This window comes from Manacus vitellinus, unplaced genomic scaffold, assembly GCF_001715985.3.
Source record: "Manacus vitellinus isolate BGI_N305 unplaced genomic scaffold, ASM171598v3 scaffold_15_pilon, whole genome shotgun sequence".
Lineage (NCBI taxonomy): Eukaryota > Metazoa > Chordata > Aves > Passeriformes > Pipridae > Manacus > Manacus vitellinus.
In genome coordinates, this window is record NW_021939122.1 from 11,008,129 (window position 1) to 11,022,616 (window position 14,488).

General features: G+C 46.5%; 1 protein-coding gene across 2 annotated transcripts in view; it reads left to right on the forward strand.

The window, feature by feature from the left end:
* Positions 1-13,467, forward strand: part of ARMH3 (armadillo like helical domain containing 3) — a 126,520-nt gene extending 113,053 nt beyond the window's left edge. For both annotated transcript variants that reach the window (XM_018069237.1, XM_018069238.2), the window contains exons 25-26: positions 5,081-5,197; positions 11,123-13,467. In XM_018069237.1, the coding sequence (XP_017924726.1) occupies positions 5,081-5,197; positions 11,123-11,215 (210 nt within the window). In that variant the 3' untranslated portion in view covers positions 11,216-13,467. The remainder of the gene's footprint in view (positions 1-5,080; positions 5,198-11,122) is intronic.
* Positions 13,468-14,488: the final 1,021 nt, after the last annotated feature.

Genomic DNA, 14,488 nt, shown 5'->3' on the forward strand with positions numbered 1-14,488 from the left:
TGGGAGGTGGAACTGCCAGAATTCCCTCTGTGTGTGATACACAGGCAGTGACAGGCACTCCAACACCTCTGCAGGGAGGATTGTTTGTCTGTCCCTGGCTGCCCTCTGCCCCTGTGCCATGTCTGTGCAGTAGCGCTGATGAGAGGTCAGCATTACATGCCCCATAGACTGGCTGCTCCATCCTCTGGCATGGGACAGCTGGGATGGAGCACCTAACTTTTCTGTCCTGTGAGGGCTTGCTAGGCTTGATCTGGAGAGCCTCCCCCCATCCTAGCCATGTGAGTGGCATGGAGCTGGTGTGTGGGGCAAGTGCATTTTAACCTGGGGGTTGTTGGCGTAGTTTTTTGCCTTTTACTTGATTTGAGATCATTCAATCAGTGCTGTTCCAACTGCTCTGCCGTGGTAGCTAATTACTGTCTTAAGGGCATGGAGAGGCTTTAGCGAGGTACTGGTGATGCTGACTGATTGCATTCTTGTCCTTTCCTGTGCTGATTTAAAAGACAGTGTAGAGACCTTGATTTCTTCTTGCTTCTGTTTTTCCTTTTATTTTTCTGTCATTACCTGTGCATGCTTCCCAGAATCTACCCAGCACCAGGTCCTTTGCTGGGAGCTGTGAATTGCTGGTGCTCTCTAATTTTATGTTCCAGTAAAGCAGAGAGACTGCAGTTGCAGATGATGAAAGATCCTGCAGGTTAAAAAGTTAAGTAATGAAGCAAATGGTGTCTTTCAGACAGATGGGCCCTAGTGTTGCATGTTGCCTGTTAGATTTCATTGCCAGTTCAGCTTCTTCTCTGGCTTTGCTGCTAACAGTGACTGTGTGCTGGGTAGGATAGGGATAGGAAACTGCCATGTGTAATCCCCATGTTTCCCCAGGACAGGCTCTTCCAGAAGGTCCGATCTCTCCTGGGAGAGTGTAGTATGTCGGCTCTTGTTGAGGATTGGTCAGAGGGAACAGCTCTGGTGCAGTAAGGAAGGAGCCTGTGTGTAGTGTTAGAGCAAAATTGTGGTCTGTTTCGAATGCTGAAAATTGCAGGGCAGGGGCAATTGGTTCTGGGAGAACTGGTTTAAGAGCTTGTGTCCTCAAGAGCCCACTGACCCAAACAATGGAGGTTGTCCGTCCAGTTTGCAAGGTAGCGATAAGCTGGTGGATGGAGCAAAGTAAGGAGGCAAAAACTCTGCAAAAAAATGTTGTTTCTCTAGGTGCAGGGCAGGGCAGGGCATGGCATGGGTGGGTTGCTGTGGAGAGCTGAGCCCCACATCAGCCCTTCTGTCAGAAGCCAGCCCTCCTGCTGTGTTGCTCAGGGGATGCCTCTGCTCACAAGTTGTCGATGTTACTGGGGAAGGAGAGTTTGGGGGCATGGGCAGTTGTAGCTGCAGGAGGAAGCTGAAATCTGAGTGCCACAGAAAGCACTTGCTCAGAGAGCAACTCCTGAAAGGTTGGTTTGGGGACACAAATGCAGGGACCTGAATAGCTAATGTTTCCCTGGAATTTCTGGAAAGCAGTCAGTGAGTGAGCGATGGGGCAGGGGGTTAATTTGATGGCAAATTATCTTTAAATTACAGTGGTGCAGCTCCACTGACTTCAGGTTGGTTGCAGTGGAGTAAATGAGCAAATGTAGCCTCTGGGTCTGATACAGGTAACTGCAGGAAGGGAATTTAGCAGCCTTCACTCTTCTTGTATTGACTGTCTGAGTTGCTCACTTCGTCATATTGCTTTTTTAAGACTCCAATCCCCCTAAGGTAACCAACAAAAAGTTTTAGATTGTGACTCCATTAGGGTTTTTTTCCACTGTAAAGATCCAGTAAAACATTTTAAAGAAAAATAGATTGCCCTGCATGTTCACCCTTGCAATCTGAGGAGTCACATCAAGCTCCTTTGAAATAATGTACAGTCCAAATTCCTCTGTCCTTGCCTGACACTAGAACTGGTGTTTTTCCAGATGCCCATGAGATTGTAAGAATCTGAATGACTATTTAAAATCTGTTTGAGAGAGTCCAACTAAAAGTCCCTTCTTTTAAGTCATTCATACTTCACTATCTTGGAATTCATGTTTTCTGGTTTAGAGACTTCTAGGAAGAACAGTTTGGACATCACCTTGAAGGAGAAATGCTTTAATCTCAAAATTAAATTCCTCTAGTTCTTTTTGTTTGATGGAAAGGTGCAGATAAAGATCTTGTGTGTTTAAAGAAAAGCGCTGTTCTTCCTGCGTAGTTTTCCTGAGCAAAAGTCAAAGCAGCATGTAAGGAGAGCAAAGGATGCTAACACACAGTCTTCTGTTACACAGAGAATTTGAGTTCCTTGTCATCTGTGTTGAAAGCTTTTAAACCTTCATGTTAGATGCTCTTAGTATCTTCTGCTGCTCTTTAACCTGTCCTCTGTCTAGCAGCTGCATCTTAAAGAGCAGATGAAATTGTCTCAAGGATGGCAGATCCTAATCTCAGTAACAGTTTCTATCCATTACAAGGTATGAAGTGAAATTATCTGTGAGTGGGTTTATCTCAGATCCCACGTAGCATTTTTTCTCAGCAGCAGCAAGAAAGGGAAATTATCAGGCAGTGGGGGGAAGCTGTTTATTTTTAACTTACTCTTTCTTTTTAAGTTCTATCTCATAATTAAAGGAGTTAAGGAGTGGAAGCCAATGAAATACGTAGCTAAAGGGATAAGCTGATCTCAAGTTCACTGCAGAGACTACGATAAGTAGTGGGTAACACAGTAGAGACTTCAGGGCCTCTTGTTCCTTTCCTGTCTTCCTCTTAAGGTATCAAACTGAGTTCTTAGCTGCCTTTCAAAGGGGATGCAGAAGGGCTGATCTAAAGGATACTGGTTACAGAGCTCACTGCTGCCCTCAGAGTTTATTTCTCTTTACCATGGGTTGAGGATACCTCTGAATATCTGAAGAGATTTCTGCTCAGAGCTAACAAGGAGGAATCCTGATTCTTTCATGGAGAAGCATGTCCATCCATTGTCTGGGCACACCTGTACAGCACTGTGCATGGCTCTGCATAAGGGGACACAAGGAGAGTGAAGAGGAGCTCAGAGGAAGGTTCCTGGGAAGTGGGGTAGCCCTGAGTAAAATGTCTTCACCCTGAGTTACTGCTGGAGAAACCTATTTGATCCTCACCTTTCAAACAAGGTTTTTCCCCTGCAGCTTATTAATCTTAGTCAATTTGGCTTCCTCCAATTGACAGGAGCAAGATGCTGGATTCTTTATTGCTCAGAAGAAGGTGCATTATACTACCGTGCTCTATCCCTAGTGGATAGTTATTCCTGTGCCCTGGTGGCTTTCTTTCATCACTGCTTTTGGCTCTGTGATACTTCTTGCAGCTTTGGCACACAGGGACAAGAAGGGCAGGCTGAATTTGGAGGTGGCTGTCATCGCAGAGGGTTCTTTCTCTCTGCCAGTGGAGCTGACAAACAGCATTAGGCAATGAGTCCTGGAGAGGAGGCTGTGTGCTTTCACAACAGCAGGACACTGTCAGGCTGTTCTTAAGTAACACTGCAGAATTAGAATCAGAATTAAAATCAATTAGGTTGGAAAAGACCTCTGAGACTGAGTCCAAATGCTTATTCCTACCCCATTTTGTCTGTGCAGTGCTGGAGGACAGCTGAGCTGCAAAGTGACTGCTGTATGACCATCTCACCTGGGAACCGCTTTTGGGACCCTTTCTTTGCCCCTAATCCTTGATTAGGTGATGCCCTGTGGCTTCTATCACCTCAGGCTCTAGCATGAATGTCTCTGTGGACCACTGCCACATGCAGAGTTTGGAGGAAACAAGCTTTTGAAGGAACCCTAAGCACATCCAAGTTTCCTGGCATAAGGGGTGTAAGGACGGGATTCAGTCCTGTAAAGGGGCAGGAGCTGCCAGCTGCCTAAAGGGACAGTTGAGGGTAGTGTTTACATTGTCGAGAGGACAAAAGAAGAAGTACAAGGGCTCTTCATTGTTCTGGTCACTGTTGTCTTAAATCCTCTGCAATGCTCTTCTTAGGATCTATTCTGAGTTGTGATGCCTTGGAGCAGAGTCCTTTTCCTTTGCACCTTATCATACGTGTCCTGCTGGCTGAGCCTTGTCATAAGTGGGGGCTGCTGTAGTGCAAGCCTCAGATGCTGATATTCTGTTTAGCTCTCAGAGCAAATAGTAACAACCTAGAAAGAAGTTCATGTCTTTAAGAAAATTGTTTCAAGCATGTTTGCCCAGGAGTGCTGAGCTCTATGGTTCCTTCTAGGAACATTATTGTTACTAACCATCTCACAAATGCTTTGAGGAATATGTTAGTCCATGCAATGCTTTGAAGCTAAAAATCATTGTGGGAGTCCCTCTTGGTGTTCCCTAGCTAGGAAAATGAATAGTTCAATAGGACAGAGATGTGTAGCTATGAATTTGCAAGTATAGCCTGGTGCTGGGAGCAGAGTAGGGCAGTAATAAAAACTATAGTGCTTTTGTTGCAGTGAAGGCAGGTAGTAAAGTATCTCCTGGGCAGGAAGACCTGGATTTGTGTCTTCATCTCTTTCTTAAACCAGAGTCCGTACCAGGGTTGGTCTTCTCTTAGTGCCTATCAGAAGCTTGTTCCCATCAGGAAAGAAGTGCAGTGTTCTGTATGGAAGCTGACCTGAGCAACTGTAGAAGCTGATAGTTTAGCAGGTGGTGAATGGTGATTCCCAAGCCAGGAGGGAGTTGTGCTGGCAAAACTAGCCCTGGAAGGACCATGGGGTCAGGCGAACCCGTGTGTGTATAGTGCCTACTGTGTTGTATTTGTGTGTTAACGGGGTAATTAGCTGCATAATTTACTGAGATCATGTCTACTTCTGGTGACAGAAAACTGCTGCTGTCATACATATAGGCTCCATGCACTATTCTCATGAATGAAGAAATTCCATAAATTTGAGGACTCTTCCTTACTGGCATTAGGAAACATTCAGTGCTCATCTTTGTGTTGTCAGTTACGAGCCAAATGTTAAAGCCATCTATGGTGCAAAAACAACATAGGTGCCAGAGCTGTGATCTGTGTCAGCCTTGCTCCTCCTGTGGTGAGGTATCTGTGGATGTTGACTCTTCTGTTGTATTCGGCTGTCTTTGGCAGGTTTTGGAAGTGGTGCGGTCCAACTACGACACGCTGACCCTGAAACTGCAGGACGGACTGGACCAGTATGAGCGCTACTCAGAGCAGCATAAAGAGGCTGCCTTCTTCAAAGAGCTGGTAAGCTGACTTGACTCTGCAGAATCAACAGCCTTCTTTCAGACCCTTTGCTTATGGCCTGGGCAGTGGCATTTGGGGTATAGCTGAGCAACCTTGTCACTTCATTGGGCTGCCTCAAAAGACAGGGCAGGAGTGGGATCTGGGCAGACACTGCGTGTCTCGGCAGATCTGAGAGCTTCCTGGAGCTCCCTGTGTGGCTGAAGAGGAACCTCCAGGCTGCTTAGGCCAGCACTGGTTGGTCAGTGTCTGTCCCTTTTGCCATGGCAATCCTCTGTGTTTTGTAGTGGTAAATTTGCATGGGGAGAAGCTGACTGCTCCCACTTTGGGTTTATCACGCAGAGCAACTTCGCTTTTTTGCTGTTGTTAAGAGGAGCACAAAGTATGGGACTGAGCAGAGTATGTGATGCTGGTGAAACATGTTCCTGCTCGTTGCTTTCCTCCATCACTCACAAAATAGGGTTCCCAAGCAAAGATAGTGAAGGCATTCCCTAAAAATGTCTCCTTCTTGCAAGAGGAGAACACTGATGGTAGGAAATCCCACAAAAGTAATAGAGCAAAGACAAAACTGAGTCCAAATAATTTGGGTTTGTAGTTATATTCTTCAGCAAGCTGGCTTGCTTCCCCTGCTCCGGAGAGCCCTGATGCAACTTTTCTTGTCCAAGAGCCACATCAGCAGGGAGGCAAAGTTTTTGTAATGTCTGGTATCTGAGGGGAGCCTGTTTTTCCTCACTCTGGAATCATTACAGCTTCAGCGAAGGGAGAGATCTCTAACTGTGGCAGCTTTCTCCACCAGTTTGAGAGCTGATTCTCTCTCCCAGTTCTGTCCTTCCTGATTCATGAGTAATTGATGCCTGCCCACTCCATCACGAGTCTGCATTAGTTTGGGAATGTTGTGCATCCCTCTGTCTACTCTGCTCCAGAGCAAGCACCTGAATTGGTTTTGTTTCCTTGTATGGAATGCTTTTGGGGCCATTCCAGACATTGGATAGTATATGGGCAAAACCACTTGCAATCACTTCCATGCCATTCTTCTGTGTTCTTTTGTGCCTGTTTTTGTCTCTCTAGCTTGCTGTTTAATACCTTTTCTGGAACACATGCAAAGAAATTTGGCCATAGCCTTATTGTGACACAGGCTTCCTCTATTACTGTACTGTGGAAATAAGGCACATTCCTGTTTCTGTTGTCATCTGTTCTGTCCCAAGGGCTCCCATCCTCAGCCAGCATCTCCTTCCCCAGCCTCTTGGCCACATGACTGCTCTGCTTCCTGCATGCCCCACTTTCCACTTGGCCTGGCAGAAGCTCAGGCTGATCATGCCAATTGATTAAAATGACATTCTCAGTCCTATGATCATCACAGCCACAAAACACTTCAGCTAAAATTATTTTGTTCCTAGACTGATTTTTTTTCTCGAAATCCCAATTTTGTATCATTTAAGAATAGGTTTAGCGTAACCAGCCTGTCAACTCCCTTCTGAAATTGCCCGTCCAGGTACCCCTGGGACCATCTCCTCAAGAGCATATTAAAGCCTGAATAATTACTGTATAAATGTGCTGATTTGACCCAGTTGTGAATCTGTTTAATCCACATCTCTAGATGCCCTGAGAATTGGGACCCTATTAAACGTTCTTTACTCACAGCTACAGAAAATCCCCTGCATTCCATTAAGCCATTCCCTCAACACAGCGGGAAATCAACCTGATATGTTATGATTTGTCTTCAGCAAACCCAGCTGGCCTTCTTGCTCTGTTTTTCTCTAGGTGCACAGTAACTGATTGCTTTATTAATTGTTCAAATAACTCATCAGAAAGGTCCTAATTTGCCATGTCCTCCCCATAGCCTCTTCAAACCAGGTACTTTGCTTCCTTTTTGTGAAGCTTTGGAGTCTTTACCTTGGCTTCTGTAGCTGGTCTGATGTTGGATAATGCCCTGCTATGCAATGCTTTGTGTTTAACTACTGAGGTTTGAGAGATTTCATGGAGGGGGTAGAGGGAAGTTGCTGCAGTTCTCTTTGTGGACTGTGCTAAATAAACAGGGCTGATAGTGAACTAAAGATTTCCATTATGGTTTCCAAGGTCATACTTGTCCCATCAGGTCTTCCTGAACAGAATCTATTTGCAAATAATTCTTTCCAGATCCTACCTGGTTTTCTTATCACTATCTATGTGATTGCATTAAAGCAAACCGTTCTTGGGTGGGGAATGACATGCAGGAGTCATTTTTCTTTTCAGCCGCCTTTTCATCTCTCTGTGCTCCCATTAAGTGAGTGAGCAGAAGCTTCCCCATGCCATTCTCTGGGCTCCTTTATGCTTGGAAATCTTGCTCTCACTCCTTTGACCTGCTTTGCTAATGCACTGCTTCGCTTCTCTGGCTTTGCCTCAGTGCTGCTTTCTTGCTAATCCCAAAGAAAAATCTGCTTTCTTCTCCCATTCCCTTTACAAAGAAGCTCTCAAAGGCTGCGATACTGCAGCCACATTGTGGTGGAAGGTGATGTGCAGATTGTTTTATCAACTGGGTTTTATGGCCTGTTGTGCTGCCTTTGAGGGGCTAAAGGAAGGAAGTTAGGAAGTTTTCTAACACTTTTTATATCTTTTCCTTTGAAGCCTCAGGGATGTCATTTGAGGTCTGTGATGCTTTGATAAAATGAATGGTTTGGATGTGAGCCTTTGGACCCTTGCATTGCAGCTGAAGAAATGTGTGGAAAGAGATTCAGCATCTTTCCCTGTCTTTGCAGTTCCCTGTCTTTGCAGTTGGATAGATTTCAGTAGAGTCTCATTGTCACTTCAGTATAGTCTGATTAGGGATTGATTTCTGCTGAGGAAATTACATTAATTTGACTTTTAATTAGATGTAGCAGTCAGTGTAAACCTTCCTCCCATTGTACAAATATCTTAAGAGCTGCTTGTTGATTAGAAACAGGTTTAATTGATGTGACTTGCTGCAAAGTAGGAGTGTCTGTGCAGCTTTGCACACATCCAGCTATAATGACACAAAACTAGAACTGAATCCTGTTTTCCTCACATGGTTAATGCCATCGCTTCATCCATTCCTTCATTCCCTCGTCATCTTCCAGATGATGTCAGCAGTTCATGCATTTCCCATTTCTTCAAAGGTTGTGGGCTAATAGGGGGAAAACAATTTTAAAAGCTCTTCTGGCCCTAGTACTCCATACAGAGGCAAGAGAGGACATGTAATCTGCTTTTACTTCCCTGCAGAATGAATGTTAAAGCTCTGACCTTACTTTCTGTGGTTTTGGGGCACTTGTGTAAGTTACCCTGGAGAGATCTGGTAGCTTCCAGTCTGGCAGCCAGGCTTGGACTGCCTGCTGCACCAGTGGGCTAGGAGGAGTCCTGGAGTGTAGCCTCGTGAATGAAACAGCTCAGCTAGACTACAGGAAGCTTCTAAAGTTTATCCTTGTTACAGGCTGATATCTCCCTGTGTCACTGTCTGGTCTTCCAACCCCAAAAGGGAAATGAGCTCTGGCTCCCTGTGCTGAGTCCTGGTGGTGGAGATAACTTGTTTTAACTCTGATCTGAGCTATTCTTACCATTTAAGTGGGTTGGCTCAGGGCTGCCTGATTTCTCACAGCAGAAGAAATGCTGGACAGAGATTTGTAGAAACATTGGTCTTGTGTGTTGTTATCATGGCCACTTTTCTTCCCAACTTGTGTAAAAGCAGATCTAAGTCCAGCTAGAATGCTCTTGACCAAAGTCTGTGTCTAAAACTCCTCTTGAAACCCAAAGCTGTCTTTAAGTGAGAACAGCTTCACAGTAGCCACAGGTGAGCTATTCCACTCCTTCACAAACTATAGGTTTGGAAGTATTTCCTCTTTTCCTGTGTAAATCTTCTTTGTCTTAAATTAGGCTAAGTATTTCTTGCCCCATCCCCGGGGAGCCAGATAAATATTACTCACTGTTCTCTTTCTGACCTCATTTTACATATTGGAGAGTGTTTGCTCTATTCCTCCTTCTCTTTGCAAACTAATCAGGCTAATTAATTTCTTGTGCTCCACTCCATAGCTACAATTTCTGCTAAGCCCTGTGTTCTCATCGTGCCACTCCAGCCTCCCTTCCTGGGCTTGCAGAGACACATCCTTCTTGGAGAAGTTGATGTGTATACAAGCTGGGAATCTTCTGCTGCTGGTACCTGCCCCTGGCAGCAGTTCCTGAGGCCAGGGTCACATTCCTGCTTGTTCTTTATGTTGCTGGGACCCATAGAAATGCTTCTGGTCAGAATAAGGCTTGCACTACATGTAGCACCTACCCTTTTTCTGCAGGCAGTCATGATCCCCAGGGCAGAGGACTCTGTGAATCTGGTTAGCCATGTTCTTTCCCTCTGGTGAGAACTGACTGAATCCCTGAGGTGGGAGCACTTGGTAGGACTGGGACCAAATCCTGTCAGTGAGACTCCTGTCTCCTGGCAGCAAGACAGCCCAGTGCAAAACAGTGTTCTGGAGACCACTTGCAATGGTTAACATAGGCTGTAACCTGTGGTAATCTTGAAAGACATGATTCTAAACTGTTTCAGGATGGAGTAAGTCAAAAGGCACCTAGAGAAGAGAGATGAGAAGGGGGTGCTCCAAGGAACACATGGGGTCTGTGCCAAGCATCCTGATGAAGGAGAGTTTGTGGCTTCTGCAGATGTCATGAAACTTAAATACTCTGTCTTTAAGCATAGACATCTTTGCTAGCATGCTCAGGTTGTTAGGATCTATGCAATGGGGCTCACTGGCATTCATTTTATAGCTTTTCCTGTTAACCTTCCATGTTTTGATTTCCTTCCCTGTCTTACATGTTTGCCTTTTGGGGAGCTTTCTGCCCTTCCCTTCTTTTTTTCTCACCAGGGCAGCAAGTGGGACCCTCAACAGTATATATATATTTCTGTGTGTGTGTGTGTGTATATATATGTATATTTATGTGGTTTTCTGTCCCCAGTGTTGAATTCCTCATTCTGCTTCTCTATAATTCTTCCCCCAGTGCCTTTAAAAAGCACAAAACGCTAACCAGGTCAGCAACAACCTTATTATCACAGGCTCCGAGTCTCTGGGAACTGTAATCCCGTTGTTTGGATGAGCTTGTGTCAGTTTTGTTTTCTGTCACTGCTGCAGAGTCGCTGACACAGATGATGTTTGACTTTGTTTTCTCGTTGCCAAGTGCAGCTGAGACTGAGCCCAGTCTGGGGCCTGTGTGCTCGGCCAACAAGTCTGCAGGCACGAAGGGGGAAGGGAAGTGGCTGTGCAACAGGGCTGCCCAGCTCTTCTTTGTGCTCTGTGGGTGACCAGAAGTCTGGGTGTTATTGAGGGATAAAGGTGTCTCTTCTTCAGAGACAGTCAGTGAGCCAGCTGCAAGTGTAAGGCACTCACTCAGAGTACACACAGCTGGCTCTGAACTCAGGGTTTTCTGCCAGCTTGGGTGATAATCTGTGTATTCAGCTTAGTGGCATGGCCTCTGAACTTTCCTTGAGTCTGTATCTTTGGCTCTGGGTTCTGGAGCAGGAAAGAGGCCATGGCACTGCATTAATCCAGGAAAATGCTGGCTGGCACTCCAGTGGGCACTATTACCAATATGATCTTCCAGCTGCAACGTGGAAATGCTTACTTTCCTCATCTCTGCCCCAGACCAGGAAACACATCATAGCTCATGCATCCAAACAGAGCATCCTCTCCCACCCCTGTCTCACTGGGAATTTACTCTTCTTTCTGGGATGTCACTGTAGACATTCCTATTATTCCAGGAAACTGCTGAATCTCAGTGTTTTCTTGCTAACCTGGAGTCTCAGCGAGAGCTTACTGCAGCAAGTTCTGTGGAGCTGTAACTGTGCAGAACAGTTTCATGCTGAGCATGGAGGTCACTGGTATCAAAACTGCCAGGCTCATGAGGAGCCAGGAGGAGTCCCTTGGCTAAAACATCTTGTTTTGTTTCTGTCAGGTTCGGTCCATCAGCATCAATGTGAGGAAGAACCTTGCTTTCAACACGCTGAGCCAGGAACTGCTGCTGAAGGAATTCTCTACAATCTCCTGAGGCGGGGACGCTGCTGCTGCGCCAGGCAGAGATGGGCCTGTGTGGGCAGGGACACTACAGCTCTGCAGCCAGTCACCCCCTGCCTTCCGCCTGCAGAAGGGATTGTGTTTCTTTTAGGAGAAAGCCTTGCTGCTGTGTGTTTGATCCCAATGGAATGTGTTTCAACAGAACTTGGGCTGAGGAGTGGTGATTGGCATGTTGAGGAGGAAGCAATTTTTTAAGGTGACATGGGAGTGGGGAGCCATTCCTGTGACATAGCAATGGGAGATTCCCTCCACAGGCTCAGGGAAGATGCACTGGAAGAGCTGGGGAGAGCTCACAACCAAAATAATAAAACCAGCCTAGCTGTGTGAAACTGTTCTGGGTTGAGATCGCTCACCTGCTCTATGGGGAAAGCTCTCTGATCCCAGGTGTGGGCTGTTCTTTTCCATCAGCCTGTATGGAATCAACTGTAATGATATAATCAACTGCCCTCCTGTAATGTAAGTCAAATCCGCTGCCATCCCACTGGCAATGGCTTTGGAGTATAAAAATTTCCCCAAGGAGCAGGCCCTTCACTTCAACCAAGCCATCGGATTACTGGAACAGGAGAAAGTTTGCCTCCAAGGCTGTTGGCTTACACGGTCCAGGCTGAGCCAATATGCAAGAACATGGGTCATCAAACAGAGCACTTTGTTACTGGAACTAGCTCTGCGTGGGGTCACTGTTGCTTCCAGTAGTCCCAGCTCATCTGCTGTTTCCAAGGTTGAGGGACATTTTTAGATACTTGGTTTTCATGGGGCAGAGGACAGGCTGACTCCTTCTCCCCACTCACCTTATTGCCCATCAGAGACCGCATTGCGACAATCCTCCTCTCCCTCACAGGAACGTCTGCCTTGCACATGTTTGCAGGTACCTGGTGACCTTCATGACCGAAGAAGTCCCCATTATTTCCCTTGTGTGTAGCACACAGTTAAAATGCAGCTGGAGAAGTAGTAACTTCGCTTTCTCACTTGCCCTCCTGTCTTCACCAAGCGACTTACAGCCACAGTCTGCTGAGGACTTCCTAAGGAAGAGCGCTGGGATGATCCTGTGGGGCACACCAGACCTTTCTGCTCCAGAACCGGTGTTTCAGAGGTGCTTAGGCCTGGCAGAGCCTGTTTAGAGTGCTGTGTCAGGCTTCTAGCTCAGGAATACACAGCACATACACCCGTTCCTTGCTTGTGTGTTTTCTGCTCCCGGCAGTGCTGTCAGGATCTGGCCTGACTTGGTGGACTGAAGCAGAGAAGTTATTTATGTCCCAGATCCACTTTTTTTTTTCTCCCTCTAGAAAACAGGTTTTTTTTTAAAAAGTGCCTAGTCCTGCTCTTAGCCTTGTAGGTTAGTGTGAGTAATATGGATGTCATGCTCATTTACTACCATTTTTAGGCAAGGCTTATTCACACTAATGTGCGTTAATTGTGTTAATGTTTCATCTTTACCTGCTATGAGTATGGGTAACTGAAAGCTGTGTCCTTGGCCACCCACTGGGCATGACACCCTATGAAGTCCCTATATTTTCCTTGGGAGCACTGGCTTCTCTCAGCAGAAGATACTATGCCTCAGCAGGGAATTGTCTGGCTTTTAACAGCTAAGCCAGACACTTATTTGCTTTCTGCCATGCGAGTGTGTGGAAATGTGTACGTGTCAGAGGGACATTGCTTGGGAGAGCAAGCAGGCTCCATAAAATCACTGCTTGGGAACAGGCCAGGGCATGTAGAGGAGGCAGCTTCTCCAGTGAAAAATGAGTAACAGTTGTTTGCAGCACATGATGCTTATCTGTCTGTGTGTGGGGGATCTCACCTCTGAGGGTGGGAGTTCCTTCTCAAGGGGACTGGAGGTGCAGCCCCAGCATCGCGACTGTCGGAGCATTGAGTCATCTAGCTGTCTACATGCCTCCTGTTCTCTGATCCCAGTTAGGCTGAGCCTAGTCAGATGCTTGAGAGAGTTTGGGATGAGTCTGCTTTTGCCTCGGCAACCTCTGGAATTTTTAGCTTCTCAGTCTGGGCTCAGCTATTAAAAGTCTTGTCTCCCTCAGGACACTTCCTTGTTGGGATGATTATAGAAGCCCAGGCTGTGACTGAGATCTGCTCCTGAGCTCAGCCCTCATCCAAGTCTCTAAGCTGGGGAAGACTGTGACACACATCCTCTTGCCATGCTGTCACCAAACCAAGCACTGTAAATGGATGTACATACAAACCTAGAGCTCAATAAATAGCAGAGCCCTGACTGTCCAGAGTGTGCAATGTTTGTCCTTCCCAGGGGGGAGAGTGGGGTGGTTGTGGGGGTGGCCCTGTCACCATTTGGTGGCACACTGGCTGCAGCAGGGCTGTCACCTGCCTTTGGGCTCTTCCTGCCTGTGCAGGGGGAGGTTGTGGTGCTGCACGGCTGTGCTGCATCCTTGGTCCTGGCTGCAGGTACCAGCCAGTAGTCAGCATCCCTGTTCCTCTTATGTGTGCCTGGGGCTGCCAGTAAGGAAAACATGAGCCAGGCTGAGAGCCTGTGAGCAAGGGATGCAGGGACCTGTTTGTGCACAGTGTGATGCTCTCTGCTGCTGGTGTCAGCAAACTCCTGCTCACAGATTCTGCTGCACATTTGCCTGCTTTGTTAAACACCCTGCTGCTACTTGTGTTTTGAGGCCAGCTTGAGCTGAGCAGAGAGTCATTTAACTCTAACGTTCAGCATCAGGATGTGGCTGATGGCCTCAAACTTTCCTGTACTGATCTGAGCAGGTGAGTGTATTTTGTTACATCTAACTCATAACTCAATCTGTTTCTGGAAGATCTGTGTCTGAGGCTTGGGAAGTGTTGGGAGATATCAGATTACAGCCTTTAAATTAGGCAGCTGCTGCAGGGAGACAAATATTCTACAAAATAATGACCAAATTCTGGAAGAGAAGAATTGAATTTGAGCTAAATTTTGGAGGGAGTTACTAAAAATTGGTTTGTAAGTGCTACTGTGATTTTTGGCTCTTCTTTCTTTGCTCTTACAGGTCCCACTTTTCATGCAGACTTGAGAGAGGCAGCTCCTCAGGAGCTGAGTCTTCCCTGAATGGGCTGTCAGCTTCATGTGATGTTTTGTCTGCTCCTTGAGAGTGCCAGGAGCAGGTAGTACCAAACCCATGATCGTGTACAGCAGCCAGAGGGTAGGGTGCAACTTCACCCACCTTCTCTGTTTGGTTTGCAAACCTCTTTGTCTTCCTTTTCATGGCACAGGGACCATACCTCTGCAGGACTGAGCTGCCCTCCGTGTGAG